Here is a 16,599-nt window from a genome sequence, read left to right as displayed (position 1 = left end):
AAAAATAAATAAAGTCTTCATTGCAGACTACCCATATGCTTCCCAATTATCAGCTAACAAATATAATATATACAAGGGATAGCATTCACGTTTTGCTTGAGAACTGAGGAGTTCACAAAAATTTATACAAGTCACATGGTTACCAGAATCCTTGTCAGCACCCTCTGCTGCAGAATATTTTCAAATAACCGATGATGACGAGAACAAGAACCTAAATTTTAGATAGAATTGCATCATAAACTAAGCAGGGTTGTTTGGGAGGTGGGGTGAGGATAAAAGGAGCAGTCCAGATTCACTGTGGCAGGCCAGACCATCAAGCCATCTTCAAATGTTCCGGTGCTCATTATGGCCAGCCAATCCCTGCCATGCTCTAAAGATATATATATATATATTATTTATTTATTTTTTTCTATACAATATACATATACAAACAAAAAGAGTAAATATATCAGCAAGTAAAGGAGAAGAGAGCAAGCAGGAGAGAAAATAAAATTCTGAAATTCTTAAAACGTAGCCTATTTACATTTCTGGAGATCGTGAATTATGTAGCCAGAGGTACGTGTAACGCGGATGTGACACTGACAACAGGGGTGCCGATCCAAAGGCAGGTTTATTGGCGAAGTCAGGTAAGCAATGGTCAACACAGGGGGAAACAGATCTATACGGACAATCCAGAGTCGTAGTCAAATACACAGGCAGATGGTCAGAAGGCAGGCAGCTGACAGGAATACACAGATAAACAAGGCGAGGATCAAAACCAACCTTGATCAATGTGTGTGTATGAGAGGTGTAAATGTAGTCTATGTAATCAGTCCAAAAGCAAGTTTAGCTGTGAGTGTTTAATCAGTAGTGATTTGGAGCAGGTGAGTGTGTGTTGCATGACTGGGATTTGTTGTCCATTACGAGGCAGGATTGTAGTTCGTGTGAGTGTTTTCCAGTGATCTCTGGTGTTTAGATCGCTGGTGATCGCATTTCATTTTTAAAACAAATGCTACAGGGAGGTATGATGTTGTTCCTTTTCGCACTACCAACTGACCGCTTACCTCCATATGGATGGCTTTCCTACTGTTACAACTTTGCCCAATGGCTCGCCGTGTACGTTGTTGGAATTGAGACACAGAGAGGAGTTGACCACGACAATGTTTGATTCTGGTGAAGAACAGTTCCAGAGGCGAGTAAAACAAAAACAAAAGCTAATAAAAATAAAATAAACAAGTAAATAATAGGGTGAAAATGTGGTAAAATCTAAAAACATGGTAAAGATCAGGCGAGGGCTTTTCTTTTTCTAGATTACTTTTTAAAACTGTTGGTTGGGTTTAGGGAAGTGGGACGGTGGCCAATCTGTGCTTTTGAAAACAATATTGGTTGGGTTTAGGAAAGAAGGAGGGTGGGGGATGAGTCGATTGGTCAGTTAGTAAATCAGTCAGTGGACAGCGGCCTCTCGTGGATTTACGTAAGAACAGCACTTGCCAATGGCAGTCAAGAGAGAAGTTTCAGATCTGTAAAAGCATACACAGCAGCCTCTGGTGGATTCATGGAAACAAAAACTGCAAAAAACATAGCTCCAGGTATGTATTTAGCGTTTTCCAGAAATGTATACAGGGGTACATTTCAGAATGAGCCTGAGTTGGAAAAAACAGGAGGGAGATATGACCCTGCCTCAAGAAAGTCTATAGATATTACATCTGATTAATGTACAAAAAGCCTACATTTTCAGCTAATTTAGGCCAAATATTTCAATTATTTTATTAGTCTTGTTATATGTGTTATGGTGTGGTGTGTTTATGCAGAGAACTGATTAGCAACAGTGTGCTAATTTCTTTTTAGTTTTGTGACCACTTGAAAAATGGCAGCTCTGATTAAAACGGCGCCTCCTACTGCAACTAGCACTGCTGGAGCGACGATAATCTCTGTCACTCCCAGGACGATGCCCCCTGCTATCATCGCTACTGCTCTCACTGGTCCAATTCCTTCTGCCGCGTTATGCAGTTTACATATATAACTATTGGTTGTGTTCTGAAACCTTTCTCTATTTGTGTAGTACCTCCATGTGTTTTCCTCTGCCATTATTTCAATTTTTTTCAGCAGTTCCTTTACCTGACTTTGATCGTTTTTGTCCTCATTGTTAAATGAGTGATATCTACCGTTACTGATAACCGGTAATTTAAGACGCATCCTCGCACTGATATAATCATCTAAAGATTTACCCCTCAGATCAGTGTGTGTGAACAGAATGATGGTGTGATTTACAGCTTCTTTGCCAAAGTTCTGCTGAAGCCATTTGACTGCGTTTTTAACCTCATCTACAAATCTCTCATCCAGTCTGATGACCAGCAGAAACACATGAGGACCAGGAGCAGATTTACTGATAATTTTCTCTTTTTCAGTCTTTATCATTTTCTCTGATGTATCAATCAGTCCTGGAGTGTCAAATATTTTAAGGTTCTTTCCATCCACATGTGCATCTTCTGCTTTACAGTTTTTAGTAAAACTCTCTCTACCCATGATAGTTTCTAATGTGCTGGTCTTTCCAGATCCGGATTTACCCAGCAGCACAATATTTGATTTTGCAGACCCTGCCAATCCAAAGGTAAAAGAAAAAAAGCTTGTTCAGAGCCTAACAATCATGTACAGCAAACTATTAATCCTTAAACATGTAATCTTATGATAATAAACTCAACATTTAATCTTGTGGTAATGAAACAAACACGCATACACACACTTACAGAGCTGGTTACTTGACTGAGCATTTTGGCAGATCTCATTAGTGTAGTGCAGTCCTTCATTCTCCTCCATCATCTTCTCAATCTTCTCCATCAGTTCAGCGACCTGTGTTCGATTACTCATGTCTTCATTGTTGAATAAGTGAAATCTGCCTCCACACTGACTAACTAGACCATAGAGATCGCTATTTTTTTCTCTGATATACTCTTCCAGTGCTTTTCTCTTTAGTAGATCAGCGTGAGTGAACAGGACGATGGTGCATTGAACAGCTTCTTCTCCAAAAGTTTCCTGAATCCATTTCAAAGTGTTTTTCTCTTCTTCTGTGAGTGTCTCGTCTAGTCTGATGACCAGCAGAAACACATGAGGACCAGAAGACTTGTGGACATGCTTTGATATATTTTTCCCAATTTTATCATGTGTTGTCGTGTGAAACAGGCCTGGAGTGTCGATGATTGAGATAGTCTTTGTATCCATCTCTCCTGCTCCAATCTCACAGGCTTTAGTAACTGACTCAGAGGTATCATCTTTCTCAAAGTACTCCAGATTCAGTATACTGTTTCCAGCCGAACTCTTTCCAGATCCGGTTTTACCCAGAAGAACAATCCTGAGTTCAGATGAAGTTGAAGCTGTGAATCAGAGTAAAATATATGTGCTTAAACTGAGCATAAACAGCTAGTAAGTCAAGTATTGCTACTATTTTTAACTAAGATTTATCAGGAAGATGGTTTTGTTCATAATATTATGTTACTTCATGATTATAATGTCCAAATCATAGAAATAAAACACATTTGCATTGCCATGTTCTGTAACCTTTATGGCACATCTCATTATTGTAGAGCTGCTATTGTAGTTAACTGTAGTTTTAACCCAGGCTCATTGGAGATACGTGCCATTTAGATGTCAATTTAGAAGCCGTTCTGTAATGTAATGTGATGCGCATTCATATATACCCATATACCCAAAAGTTCTTTACAATCATGAAAGGGCATCTTCTCCTCACTACCACCAGTGTGCAGCATCTACTTGGATGATGTGACAGCTGTCACATGACAACTGTGCCAATCCTCTAATTACACACCAGCTATAGTTGGAGAGGAGATACCATGATAGTACCAATTCACTGTTTGGGGATAATTGGGAGGCCATGATGGGTAAGAGCAGAATTTGGCTAGGACATCAAGGTTACACCCTACTCTTCATAAGAAGTGCCTTGGGATATTTAATGAGTCAGGACCTCGCTTTAACGTCTCATCCAAAGAACATATCTGCAAATCTCAAATACATTCTTGGGCCCTAAGTAGCTGGCAGGCTTGTCATGCATAATATATCACTTTGAGATTGACTGGCTCACCCCCTTTCCAAAATGCAACCGATAGTGTTTTCAAAAGCAAAGCAGAAGAAAAAAGCACATAGTGTCTCATGCTTTTACCACAGTTTTCACATTGCTTTTTGTCTGATGCCATACAAGGTGAGCTACCAAGCAAACTGACTGCTCATATAAACGGAGTTGATCCTAGGCTAAATATTGGGGAGTTGGTGGTGGGCTTCCGAAACTTGTGGGGTTCTAGGCATATAGGGCAAATCGGTACTGCTTACAAAGATAAGCAGGCAAAGTGAATTTGTTTTGGTGCTTTTTATTTGGTGCTGCATGAACAGCTGTGCAAAAACAAGCTTTTATCTGTTGATGATTTTCCCCTATAAAAATGTCAGAAGTTGCCTTAAAATAAACAGAAGTTACCTGCGGAACCTCAGAGCATTTGTTGTACCCCACAAACTACAGGCAGATGTGGTTTCCCAATAGTTTAGCCCTGGACACAGGGTCAGCACATCCATAGAGGCAACCTAGGCAGCGGCCTAAAACGGCAGAATAGTGAGGGCGGCGTCTGCGACAGCCTCATCCTTCCCTCTGGTCCTCACTTTCGTTTGTGACACCATCACCCCTGCCCTGCCGTTTCTCACTTTTATCCGGGACACCCCATTAACACACCCAGTGGTGGATAGAGTACACAAAAGTCATACTCAAATAAAAGTACTATTACTTGCCTAAAAATGTAATGCCAGTAGAGTTAAAGTGTTTGTTGTAAATATTACTGAAAGTAGGAGTAAAAAATAAATATTTTAAAAGTACTCAAAAGTAGTGAGAGTATTACGCTGTTAAAAGCTGACGCATTTACCTGTAATTTGTGCATGTGTGTGTGTAAACGTAACATTCAGTAGTGCATAGTTGTTGCCCAGCAGGCACACAACATCATAAGACATTAATATTAGGTTAGATTTAGGTTGTGATGTCAGGTGATTAAAACTCAATGTCTAGTTAGCATCCAAGGACAATGTTATTTTGATGTCCAGTAACGGCATCACATGACGTTGATATTTGGTTTATTTTAGGTTGTTAGAAAGTGACCAAAATCTATCGTCGAGCCAACTTTTTAAACCAACGTCAAATTAACATCAAATACTGACATTTATTCCGTAGGCATGGCACCCAAAATCCAACATCTGATAGACGTCATAGTGGTAACCTCCACACGATGTTAAGCTGTAAAATCATTAAACATTGACATTTGGTTGATTTTAGGTTTGTACGTTGGACATTGATGTTGGGCTGATGTTGAGTTCTAACGTCAACCCGATTTTCATTTGCAAACAAATCTGACACCATGTTGACGTCTTGTGCATACTGGGTGCTTGATATTTCTGTCATCAAACAGTAAACATCCGTCATCTTCTCATCAGTGACCTGCATCTAAACAGTCTCAGGGTCAATGCATGTAAAGATTATGGACATCTTCTTAGACACCTAATGCCTCCAAACAGTTTGAGCAATTATAAATCCCCCATGTGTTGAGGTAGTGCATTATGATAAGATTTACCTTCTATATGTGATTTGATTGGACAGGAATCACAGGACTGATTTTTATAATCCCCATAGACAGGAAAAATAAAGTAGTGACTGCAGGATGAAGGAAAGTAGTGAAGCAAAAGTACCGATACAGCACAAAAAATGTACTCAAGTAAAAGTAAAAGAGCACATTTATAAAACTACTTTGTAAATTACAATTCCTGAGAAAAACTACTCAATTACAGTACTTTGAGTATTTGTAAATAGTTACATGTAACTAAACACACCAACCCCTGTCCTCACTTTTGTCTGCGAGACCCCATCCCTCACGCTCTTCACTTCGTGAACTGGCCACTTCTGTTTTCATTTTACATTTTCGGGTTGAGGGCGGCATGATCATCGTTTACCTAGAGCACCAGTTCAGCTTGGTGGGGCTCTGCCTGGACACATATTCCCAATGAGCCTGCATTGTGTAGTTTACATTAACATTTAGTCATTTTGCAGATGCTTTTATCCAAAGCGACTTACAAATGAGGACAAGCAATTTACACAACTATAAGAGCAACAATGAATAAGTGCTGTAGGCAAGTTTCAGGTATGTAAAGTGTAAGACACAGAAGATTAGTAATTGTTTTTTTCTGTAATACAGTTAGCGGTGGAGCCAGAGAGGCAATTGCAGATTAGGAAGGAAAGTGGAGACTAAATAGTTGAGTTTTTAGTCGTGTCTTGAAGACAGCGAGTGACTCTGCCGTTCTGATGCAGTTAGGGAGTTCATTCCACCAACTGGGCAGATTGAGCGCGAGCGTTCGGGAAAGTGATTTTTTCCCTCTTTGGGATGGAACCACGAGGCGACGTTCATTCACAGAACGCAAGTTTCTGGAGGGCACATACATCTGCAGAAGTGAGAGCAGATAAGAAGGAGCAAAGCCAGAAGTCGCTTTGTAAGCAAACATCAGAGTTTTGAATTTGATGCGAGCAGCAACTGGCAGCCAGTGCAAACGGATGAGCAGCGGAGTGACATGTGCTCTTTTAGGTTCATTAAAGACCTAAGATTAAAGTTGAATTTGTTATGTCTTTTTAAGTTTACATACTGAGTGTTGCAAAATTAAGTTTGATTCTATTATAGAGTCATTAAAAGCAAATAAATTAAAAAGTCCTGACTAGGCATCACTTTTAGCCACTTTTGTAGGTCATGATTTTGCACATTAATGTACAAAAAGAAACACACACTTACAAAACGACATCCTTTTCTTAGCTTCCTGGCGCATTTCATTAGAGTAGTGTTTTCCATCATTCTCTCTCACCATGCTGTCGATCTTCTCCATCAGTTCAGTGACCTGAGAGCGGTTCTCCATGTCTTCATTGTTGAATGAGTGAAATCTACCACCAAATATCTGAGTGAATGCCTGTAGGTCTGATCTGTTCTTAATGTACTCATTCAGTGGTCTCTCATTCAGATGGTCAGCATGAGTGAACAGAATGATGGTGTATCGAGCAGCTTCTTCTCCAAAGTTCTCCTGAATCCATTTCACCATGTTTTTCTCTTCTTCTGTGAATTTCACATCCAGTCTGATGACCAGTAGAAACACGTGAGGACCGGGAGCAGACATCTCTACACACTTCTTCATCTCTTTCCGCATAATATCATTCGGTGCATAAGTAAGTCCCGGCGTATCGATAATTTTTATGATCTTTCTGGCCACATTTGCTTTATGTAGTTCACAGGTTTTGGTTGCAAAATCTGCTGAATTTCTCCTCTTAAACTTCTCTTTGCCCACAATAGTGTTTCCTGCTGAGCTCTTTCCCGATCTGCTTTTACCCAGCAGAACAACCCTCGGTTTCCCAGACCCTGAAAGTCAAAATGTCAAATACAATAATTGTTAAAAATCAACGAATAAGCACTACATTTAAGTGCTTCCATGCATCTTCTAGATTCACATTGATTGCATTATGTCAGTACAAAATGATACCAAACAGGGATGAAGGCTTTTACAGGATTATGTCATGGTGAGAATGTCTTAAAGACAAACACTTACAGAACTGTTTCTTTTCCTGAGCTTTCTGGAACATTTCATTGGTGTAGTTCAGCAATCCTTTCACCTCTACAATTTTTTCAATCTTTCCCAGCAGCTCTGTAACCTGACTGTCTTGATTGTTGAATGAGTGAAATCTGTCACCACAGCGGTTCACCAGTGACTGTAGATCACTTCTCTCTTTAATATGGTCAGTTAAAGATTTTCCCTTCAGCTTATCAACATGAGTAAAGATAACTACAGTGAAATCAACAGCTTCTTCACCCAAGTTTTCCTCGATCCATTCCAGTGCACTCTTCTCTGTTTTTTTCGGTGTCTCGTCCAGTCTGATGACCAGAAGAAACACGTGAGGACCAGGAGCAGATTTGTTGATCACTTTCTCTATTTCACTCTTTATCATCTTCTCTGGTACATCAATCAGTCCTGAAGTGTTGATTATTTTCACTTTCTTTCCATGTATGTTCACTTCTTCTGCTTTGTTGGTTTTTGCAGAACTCTTTCTACTCAAAATAGTTTCTAATGTACTGGTCATTCCTGATCCAGGTTTACCCAGCAGCACAATCCAAGGTTCTGCAGACCCTGTCATTTGAATTCACACATTTACAAAGCAGATATTAGGTAAGGATTAACTAGATAGATTTAGTTTCCAAATATCTTTTACAATGGTAATACACTACCTGACAAAAGTCTTGTCGTCTATACGAGTTTTAGGAACAGCAAATAATAACTTGACTTCTAGTTGATTGTGTGGTATCAGAAGTGGCTAATATGAAAGGCAAAGGCCTCTATATTACGCTTATTATTATTATTTTTTTCAAAATAAAATTGTATCATGTCTTGAATTTTTATTATTTCATCAGGACAGTAAGGTCTGACTTTGCTTTGACTAAAGTGTCATCACTGAACAGGAATAATGTCCAGTATAGAATATAAAGTCCTGCTGCAGTGGAGACAGAATGAATGTTGTGCCTGACTCCATCATGAGCTTGGAGGACTGCATCCATACATCTCTGCACTAACTCAAATCACTGATTAATAAAGTCATCTGGAATGTCAAAAAAAGCCTTCTTACAGGACTTCTAGAGCTCATCAAGAGTCTTTGGGTTCATCTCCAGTGCCTCCTCCTTCATCTTACCCCAGACATGCTCAATAATGTTCCTATCTGGTGACTGGGCTGGCCAGCTTGACCTTCTTTGCTTTCAGGAGCTTTGATGTGGAGGCTGAAGTTTGAGAAGGAGCGCTATCCTGCTGGAGAATTGTCCCTCTCCCAGTGGTTTGTAATGTAATGGGCAGCACAAATGTCTTGATACCTCAGGCTGTTGATGTTGCAGATCTCTCCCACGCCCCCATACTGAATGTAACCCCAAACCATGACTTTTCCCTCACCAATCTTGACTGATTTCTGTGAGAATCTTGGGTCCATGCGAGTTCCAATAGGTCTTCTGCAGTATTTGTGATAATTGGAATATAGATCAATAGATGATTCATCTAAAAAAAAATTGACCTTCTGCCACTTTTCCACAGTCCATCCTTTCTGCAAGCTGTGAGGATTGGCAAATGCAACACGTTTTTTTTATTGTCTTCTGTTTAATGCTGGTTTGGGTCAATTTGACCATTGAGACCACTGCATGAGAGAATCGACAAACTGTCCTTGTAGATACATGGGTTTCTGGTAACCAGTTGTTATGTAGCTTTGCTGCAGTTGCAAAAAAGCCATGGACTGTCAAACCAATAAACAGTCCTCTCAAACTGTTGTCCTACAGGGTCTGCCTGACCTGGGCCTATCATGAAGTTCACCCGTTTCTTCTTCTTTTTTTTTTTTTACCTCTCCATTTGCCTTTAGATACATTAAAGACATCTGCCACCTCAGCAGGAAACTTGGTCTTCAGGTTCTTGAATTTTTGGCATGTTGTCAGGTCAGGATTAATTTCAAATGAAGGCTAGGTGTGTCGGGGTTCTTCTTGTACACACCTGGGAATGTGTTAATTACAGTATTTGTAACAGGTGATGCTCAAATTTGTGATTGGAGGAATCCTTTAAAGATGTGACAAGACTTTGGCTTAGCATTACATAATCAAGCCATGATCATGTTGTATTTTGGTAAAATAAGCGTAATATAGAGACCTTTGCCTTTCATATTAGCCACTTCTGATACCAAATCATCAACTAGAAGTCAACTTATTATTTGTTATTCCTACAACTTAGATAGGTGACAAGACTTTTGTCAGGTAGTGTAATACTGATGAAGGAAACAGGACAAACCACAAACACACTTACAGAACCTTTCTCTGTTTAACTTCTTCTGAGCGTCATGGTACATTTCATTAGTGTAATGCTCTCCTTTATTCTTCTTCAGCAAGATATCGATTTTATCCATCAGTTTTCTGACCTGAGAACGATCATTCATGTCTTCATTGTTGAATGAGTGATATCTGCTGCCATACTCGTCAACAAGAACCTTGAGGTGACTGCTGCTTTTGATATGCTCATCTAATGGTCTTTTGAGTGCATCAGCATGAGTAAACAGAATGATGGTGTAAGATGGAGCTTCTTCTCCAAAGTTCTCCTGAATCCATTTGACTGTGTTTTTCTCTTCTTCTGTGAATCTCACGCCCAGTCTGATGACCAGCAGAAACACATGAGGACCAGGAACAGATTTGTAGACACATTTCTCAATTTCTGGCTTCATTTCTTGTTCTGTGAGTCTTGTATCAAACAGTCCTGGAGTGTCGATGACTGAGACCTTCTTTCCATCAATCTCAACTTGTCCTCTCTCACAAGTTTTAGTAACAGAGTCTGCTGAATCATCCGCCTCAAAATTCTGTCTTCCCAGTATAGTGTTTGCAGCTGAACTCTTACCTGCTCCAGTTTTACCCAGAAGAACAATCCTGAGTTCAGGTGAAGCCGGTCCTTTCAATGAAAATATTTGTGCTGTTAATTATTTGTATATAATTAACAGTGCTGTTAAATTATTGATCACAATTAATCACATCCAAGATAAACATGTTATTTATATACATGCTATATAAGTATGTACTGTGTATACTTATGTATATGTGTAAAAATACACACACGAACTGCACATAAAATCAAGCCAGGCTTATTTTGAAAACGTAGCCCTACATACGTTTCTGGAGACCGCAACTTATGTAGGCAGAGGTATATGTGGCTGCATTTCATTTTTTAAATACAGGGTGGTATGAAGCCAGTGCTTTTCGCGCTTACCAGCTGACTGCTTACCTCCGTATGGATGGCTTTCCTGCTGTAACCAGTTTGTCTCATCAGCTCGCCGTATATGTTGGCAGACTTGAGACACAGACAGTGGTTGACCACAATGATGGGGTTCGAGTCCGGTGAAAGACGGTTCCAGAAAGCAGGTAAGACAAAAACAGAAGCCAAAAAATTAAATAAACAAGTAGATAACAAGGTGAGAAGCTGGTAAAATTTCATAAAAATCAGACAAGGGTTTTTCTTTTTCTGGATTGCTTTTAAAAATTGTTGGTTGAGTTTAAGGAAGTGGGTGGGGGAGTCAAATCAATGAAATTGTTTGGGTTTAGAAAAAGAGGAGGGTGGATTGGTTGATCAGTCAGTCAGTGAGCCAGTGAGTCGGTCAAACAGTCAGTCAACAGCGGCCTCTGATGGGTTTACGCAAGAACAGCAGGCATGAATGGCACTAGAGAGAGAAATTTGAGATCTGAAAAAGCGTACACATTGGCCTCTGGTGGAGTCGTGAAAACAAAAACTATAAAAAAACACACCTCTTGGGATGTATTTCACTGTCTTTAGAAACACATATAGGGCTACATTTTCAGAATGAGCCTATATTGCATAAAATAAAAAAATATATACAGTACAAAAGAAATATTTTTTACACACAAAATATAAATCTAAAAAAGTATTTACACACACACACACACACACACACACACATATATATATATATATATATATATATATATATATATATATATATATATATATATATATATAATATATATATAATATATATATATATATATATATATATATATATATATATATATATATATATATATATATTTTTTTTTTTTTTTATATATATGCCTGTATATATTTGTATACACATAAATATACATAGAATGCACAAATATATTTAGTTAATAATAACTTTTATATTTGATGTGATTAATGATTATTCAAGATGGATATCTGAAACTTTAAGAGCTTTGACTTTACGATGAAATATAACCTTAAAGTATTTACCTATATTCTTGTTTTGTGGCATTTGTTGAGTCGTATCCAAAGCCTCTGAATCATCATGAACATAAGACCGATTTTTTGATCTTACATTTTTAGATCTCCTCACAGCAGATGTTTTGTGTTCTAAAAAAGCACACGACATGCATTTTTAATTGAAAAGTAGATATATTCTTGTTCTTCTTAGCACAATGCATTTAAGATAATAAAAAAACTATACAGAAACATTGAAAATAAAAATCCTTGATTCATTATCATCATCATTAACTGCCGCTTATCTGGGGCAAGGTCACGAGGGCTGCTATATCAAGAGAAAACCTCCCTCTCCTCAAACATTTTCTCCAGCTTCTCTGGGTGGATCCTGAGGCATTCCCAGTCAAGCCGAGAGTCATTGACCCACCAACATGTCCTTGGCTTTCCACAGGGTCTTCTTCCCATGGGACAAACCTAGAACACCTCCCTAGGTAGGTGTCCGGGAGGCATCCAAAACAGATGCCAGAGCCCCTCAGCTGGCCCTCATTCCAAGCTCCTCTAAGGATACAGAGCTCCTCAACCTATCTCTAAGGGTACACCCTACCACTCTGTAAAGGAAACTCATTTTAGCCGCTTGTATCTGAGATTGTTTCCTTTTGGTCATGACCTAAGGCTCATAACCATATTTGAGAATAGGAAAATAAAAATAAATCGAAAATAAATCGAGAGCTTTCCTGAAATGAAACAGGAAATATTAATCAATTCTGCTAATTATGCATTTACACAAACAAAAATAACTTGACATATAAACTACTGTCATACAACAAAGACACAAAAATGTATTTCAAGATTATTTTAACACACTTTAATCAATAGGATATTTAAGCATTTATTGTGTGTTGATTATATACAGACTATATTAAGATTAAATGCAAGGTAAAATACTGAAAAATGTACTCACCGTATTTACTCATTTTAGTTTTTTGTTGTTTTTTTTTTGGGTTAGGTTTTGATACTCAACTAAAAAAAACAAAGTGTTAAATTGGATATATTTAATCATGTATTTGTAATAATTTGCAAGCGCACAAATCTAACGCAATACTCTCTGAGTACATTCGGATTCCACTGAACGGTTAGATGTTGTCTAGGGCTTATAAACCACACAAGCATGTTCAGAAAATTTTATTTCCTCATTCTTCACATAATTTATTTTCTATTTGTGATGACAACTAATTAAGGGTGCTCTCCAGACTGATTTACTGTCAAAAATACCCAGTCAAATTATATCAGAATGTGACTTAGGTTATTGCACTTCTTTACTAAAAAAATTAAAGACCTAACACCATGGTTAAGATTAGTGTTTACATTTGTTGGTATCTAGTACCTTTACATTTTCTCTAGATATTTAAAGATAAAACAGATATAATCTTCAAGCACTTTTTTCCATACTCTCTCTCTCTCTCTCTCTCTCTCTCTCTCTCTCTCTATATATATATATATATATATATAAAATATATATATATATATATATATATATATATATATATATATATATATATATATATATATATATGTATGTATGTATGTATGTATGTATGTATTTATATTTACTATTGGGATAAGAATGTATAATAGTTTTGCATGAATTTCAACAGTTCAGTAATGAAATACACTGTGTCGGACAGATTTCCAGTCAGCTCCACCAAAATCAAAATCCTTCCTTAAATTAATGGGAAATCCTGAAATCCAGATGAGAAATCATGAGGTGCGGGGTCAACACAGTAAGGAAATATTAGCTTGGACCACATCAATAAATTTTTTAGAAAACATGCTTGTCCACTTTAGTAGATAGGTACTTTTTGTGTTGTTAGTTAAGTAAATCCTTGGTCATTGAAGCAATTCTTTTTTTTTTTACTTTGCTTCCATGTTGCAGAACTGTACACGTGATTTAGTTTGATCACGTTAATTTTTTTATTTTTGGTGTTTAACAAGACAATACATCAAAGTATTCAATACAATATAAGAAAATTACAGATTGTCGTATTTTTTTTATTTTCCCACTATCCCCTAAAAATGAAATAAATTAAATATATGAATTATAAACAAACATATCCTCTGAAAGAAAAAAAAACTAAATAAATAAATAATATTAAATAAAAAATTAAATAAAATGATCACGTTAATTTTAACCCAGCAGTTTATTTTTTTAAAGTTATAATTATCGTAAAAAATAACTTACATTACAATTTTAAAAAGTAGCTAAATTATACTTTTTTAAAGTAATGCATTTCTTTATTCATTACTTAGAGAAGTAATATTATTATGTAACTTGTGTTACTTGTAATGGGGTACCCTGCTGCAATTGTAACACTCTAACACTTTATTTTTCTAAACGTAATCTGTAAAATCACCAACATAGGCTCTTTCTAAAAAATGTAGCCCTATATACGTTTTGGAGATTGTGAATTATGTATCCAGAAATACGTATGGCTGCATTTCATTTTCTAGACCATTTCTTTTCATGCTTACCTGCTGACTGCTTACCTCCGTATGGATGGCTTTCCCGCTGTTAGCAGTTTGTCTAGTTAGCTCACCATGTACGTCGGCGGACTTGAAACACAGAGAGGAATATACCGCGATGATGCGATTCGTGTCTGGTGAAGAACAGTTCCAGAAAGCAGGTAAGACAAATAAAAAAATAAAAAAAATAAAATAAGCAAGTAATTAACAGGGTGAGAATGTGGTAAAATATGAAAACAGGCGAGGGGTTTTCTTTTTCTGGATTGCTTTTTAAATTTGTCGGTTGGATTTAGGGAAGGGGAAGGGCGGATCAATCGGTGCTTTTTAAAATATGACTGGTCAGGTTTAGGGAAGGAGGAGGGTGAGTCAGTCAATTGGTCAGTCAATCAGTCAGTCAAACAGTTATCAGCGACCTCTGGTGGATGTAAGCGAAAACAGTAGGGGCAAATGGCACTCGTGAGAGAAATTTAAGAACTGAAAAAGCATACTCAACGGCCTCTGGTGGAGTCCCGAAAACAAAAACAATATATAGCTCCTGAGACATATTTGATGCTCTCCAGAAATGTTAATAGAGGTACGTTTTCAGAAAGATCCTGGGTTAAAAATATCTGAAATTATTTTTAAAAAATATGGGTAAAAGTCAAAATTTATATTTGTTTATTTTGTATGATGCGAGTGCAAATGGGATATTGGTTTGCAATCAAAAGAAATTCCCAGCAACTGAACAAACAAGCAAACATTTTCCCATCACTAAAGGCAGGTCCTGCTAAACTTGAATATCAAACCCAAACTTGAATACCGTGTTACTATTGACTGTTTTGTTTTGTTGATGTTGTTACAGTATGAGACAAAAAAAAAATCATCATATAGTGAAAAGTCACATGATAAAGTTATAAAATGCAGTTCAGCACAATAAAGGATGGTTGTCATTGAAATGACATATTTTGCATAACATGTCTGTGGTTTAGCAACACAATGTGACACAGCAACTAAACATTTAATGCATGTGGTCATAAAACCGCCTATGCTCTCTAATACAAAGCACAGGCAGGAATGAGAAGAATGTTATGACGGGCCATCTGGAGGTTCTAAAAGCACCTTTAATTATAATGCTCGTAAAAACAGTAATAGTGCTCGTTTACAGGAAAACAATTGAATAATCAGGGGAGCGTCTCTGTGTGTACGCTTACTGTAACATCAGTTAGACGTCAGCAAATATGTTCTGTGCATAACACAGATATTTAACACAATAATAAGCTATTATGCAAAGACCGAATCATGTACATGTGTCTTTTTGTCATTAGTATTGTGTCAAATTAATTCATTATGTTTAACACAACATAGGCTCATTGTGAAAACGTAGCCCTATATACATTCCTGGAGATCGTAAGTTATGTAGCCAAAGGTAGGTTTGGTTGCTTTTTTTTTTTTTTTTGAAATGAACACTACGAGGTGGTTTTTCGCCGTTCCTTCTCTCGCTTACCAGCTGACTGCTTACTTCAGTATGGATGGCTTTCCTGCTGTTACCAGTTAATCAAGTAGCTCACTGCGAACGTCAGAAGAACAGTTCCAGAAAGTGGGTAAGACAAAAACAGAAGCCAAATCTGAAATCATGGTAAGAATCAGGATTTTCTTTTTCTGGATTGTTTTATTTTTGAACTGTCGATTGGGTTTGGGGAAGGGGATGGGCGGGTTGATGTGTGCTTTTGAAAACACTATTGGTTGGGTCAGTCAGTCAGCCAGTCGACAGCGGCCTCTGGTGGATTCACTCGCGAGAGAAATTTGAGATCTGAAAAAGCATCCTCTGGTGGATTTGCAAAACAAAAACTGGAATAAAACATACCTCCTGGGACATATTTGGCGCTCTCCAGAAATATATATAGAGGTAGGTTTACAGAATGAACCTGGGTTGATTTAACAGCACAGGCTAAAGCTTGTGCAAATTAATAACGCTTATTAATATATAAAGTAGGATATTAACAATGCACATATCAATACTAGTTATTTTCATATTATCAATAGTCAAGTGACATTTCAAATGAAATTTAATGAATAATGCAGGATATTTTACTGCACAGTCTACCACTAAAACAAACAATAAAGCAGTAGAAACCTTTCTCACATGAAAACAGTGAAACAATTATTGCAAGGATGTTTTGTTATTATTATTATCATTATTATTATTATTATTATTATTATTATTATTATTATTATTCATTAATTTTCTTTTCAGCTTAGTCCCTTTATTAATTCGAGGTCGCCACATCAGAA

General features: G+C 37.3%; 1 protein-coding gene across 1 annotated transcript; it reads right to left on the bottom strand.

Moving 5' to 3' along the window:
- Positions 1–592: 592 nt before the first annotated feature.
- On the bottom strand, positions 593–12,935 carry LOC100535040 (GTPase IMAP family member 8-like). The gene is made up of 8 exons (XM_021477613.3): positions 12,770–12,935; positions 11,842–11,961; positions 10,840–10,905; positions 9,877–10,509; positions 7,603–8,178; positions 6,801–7,415; positions 2,727–3,350; positions 593–2,576 (listed from the first exon to the last, which is right to left on the bottom strand). The coding sequence occupies exons 1-8, from the start codon at positions 12,780–12,782 to the stop codon at positions 1,813–1,815; spliced, it is 3,411 nt and encodes a 1,136-aa protein (XP_021333288.3). The 5' UTR covers positions 12,783–12,935; the 3' UTR covers positions 593–1,812.
- Between the last annotated feature and the right edge of the window lie 3,664 nt (positions 12,936–16,599).

Source organism: Danio rerio, chromosome 1 (assembly GCF_049306965.1).
Source record: "Danio rerio strain Tuebingen ecotype United States chromosome 1, GRCz12tu, whole genome shotgun sequence".
NCBI classification, from domain to species: Eukaryota; Metazoa; Chordata; class Actinopteri; order Cypriniformes; family Danionidae; genus Danio; species Danio rerio.
This window is presented reverse-complemented; position numbering and strand designations above follow the sequence as displayed.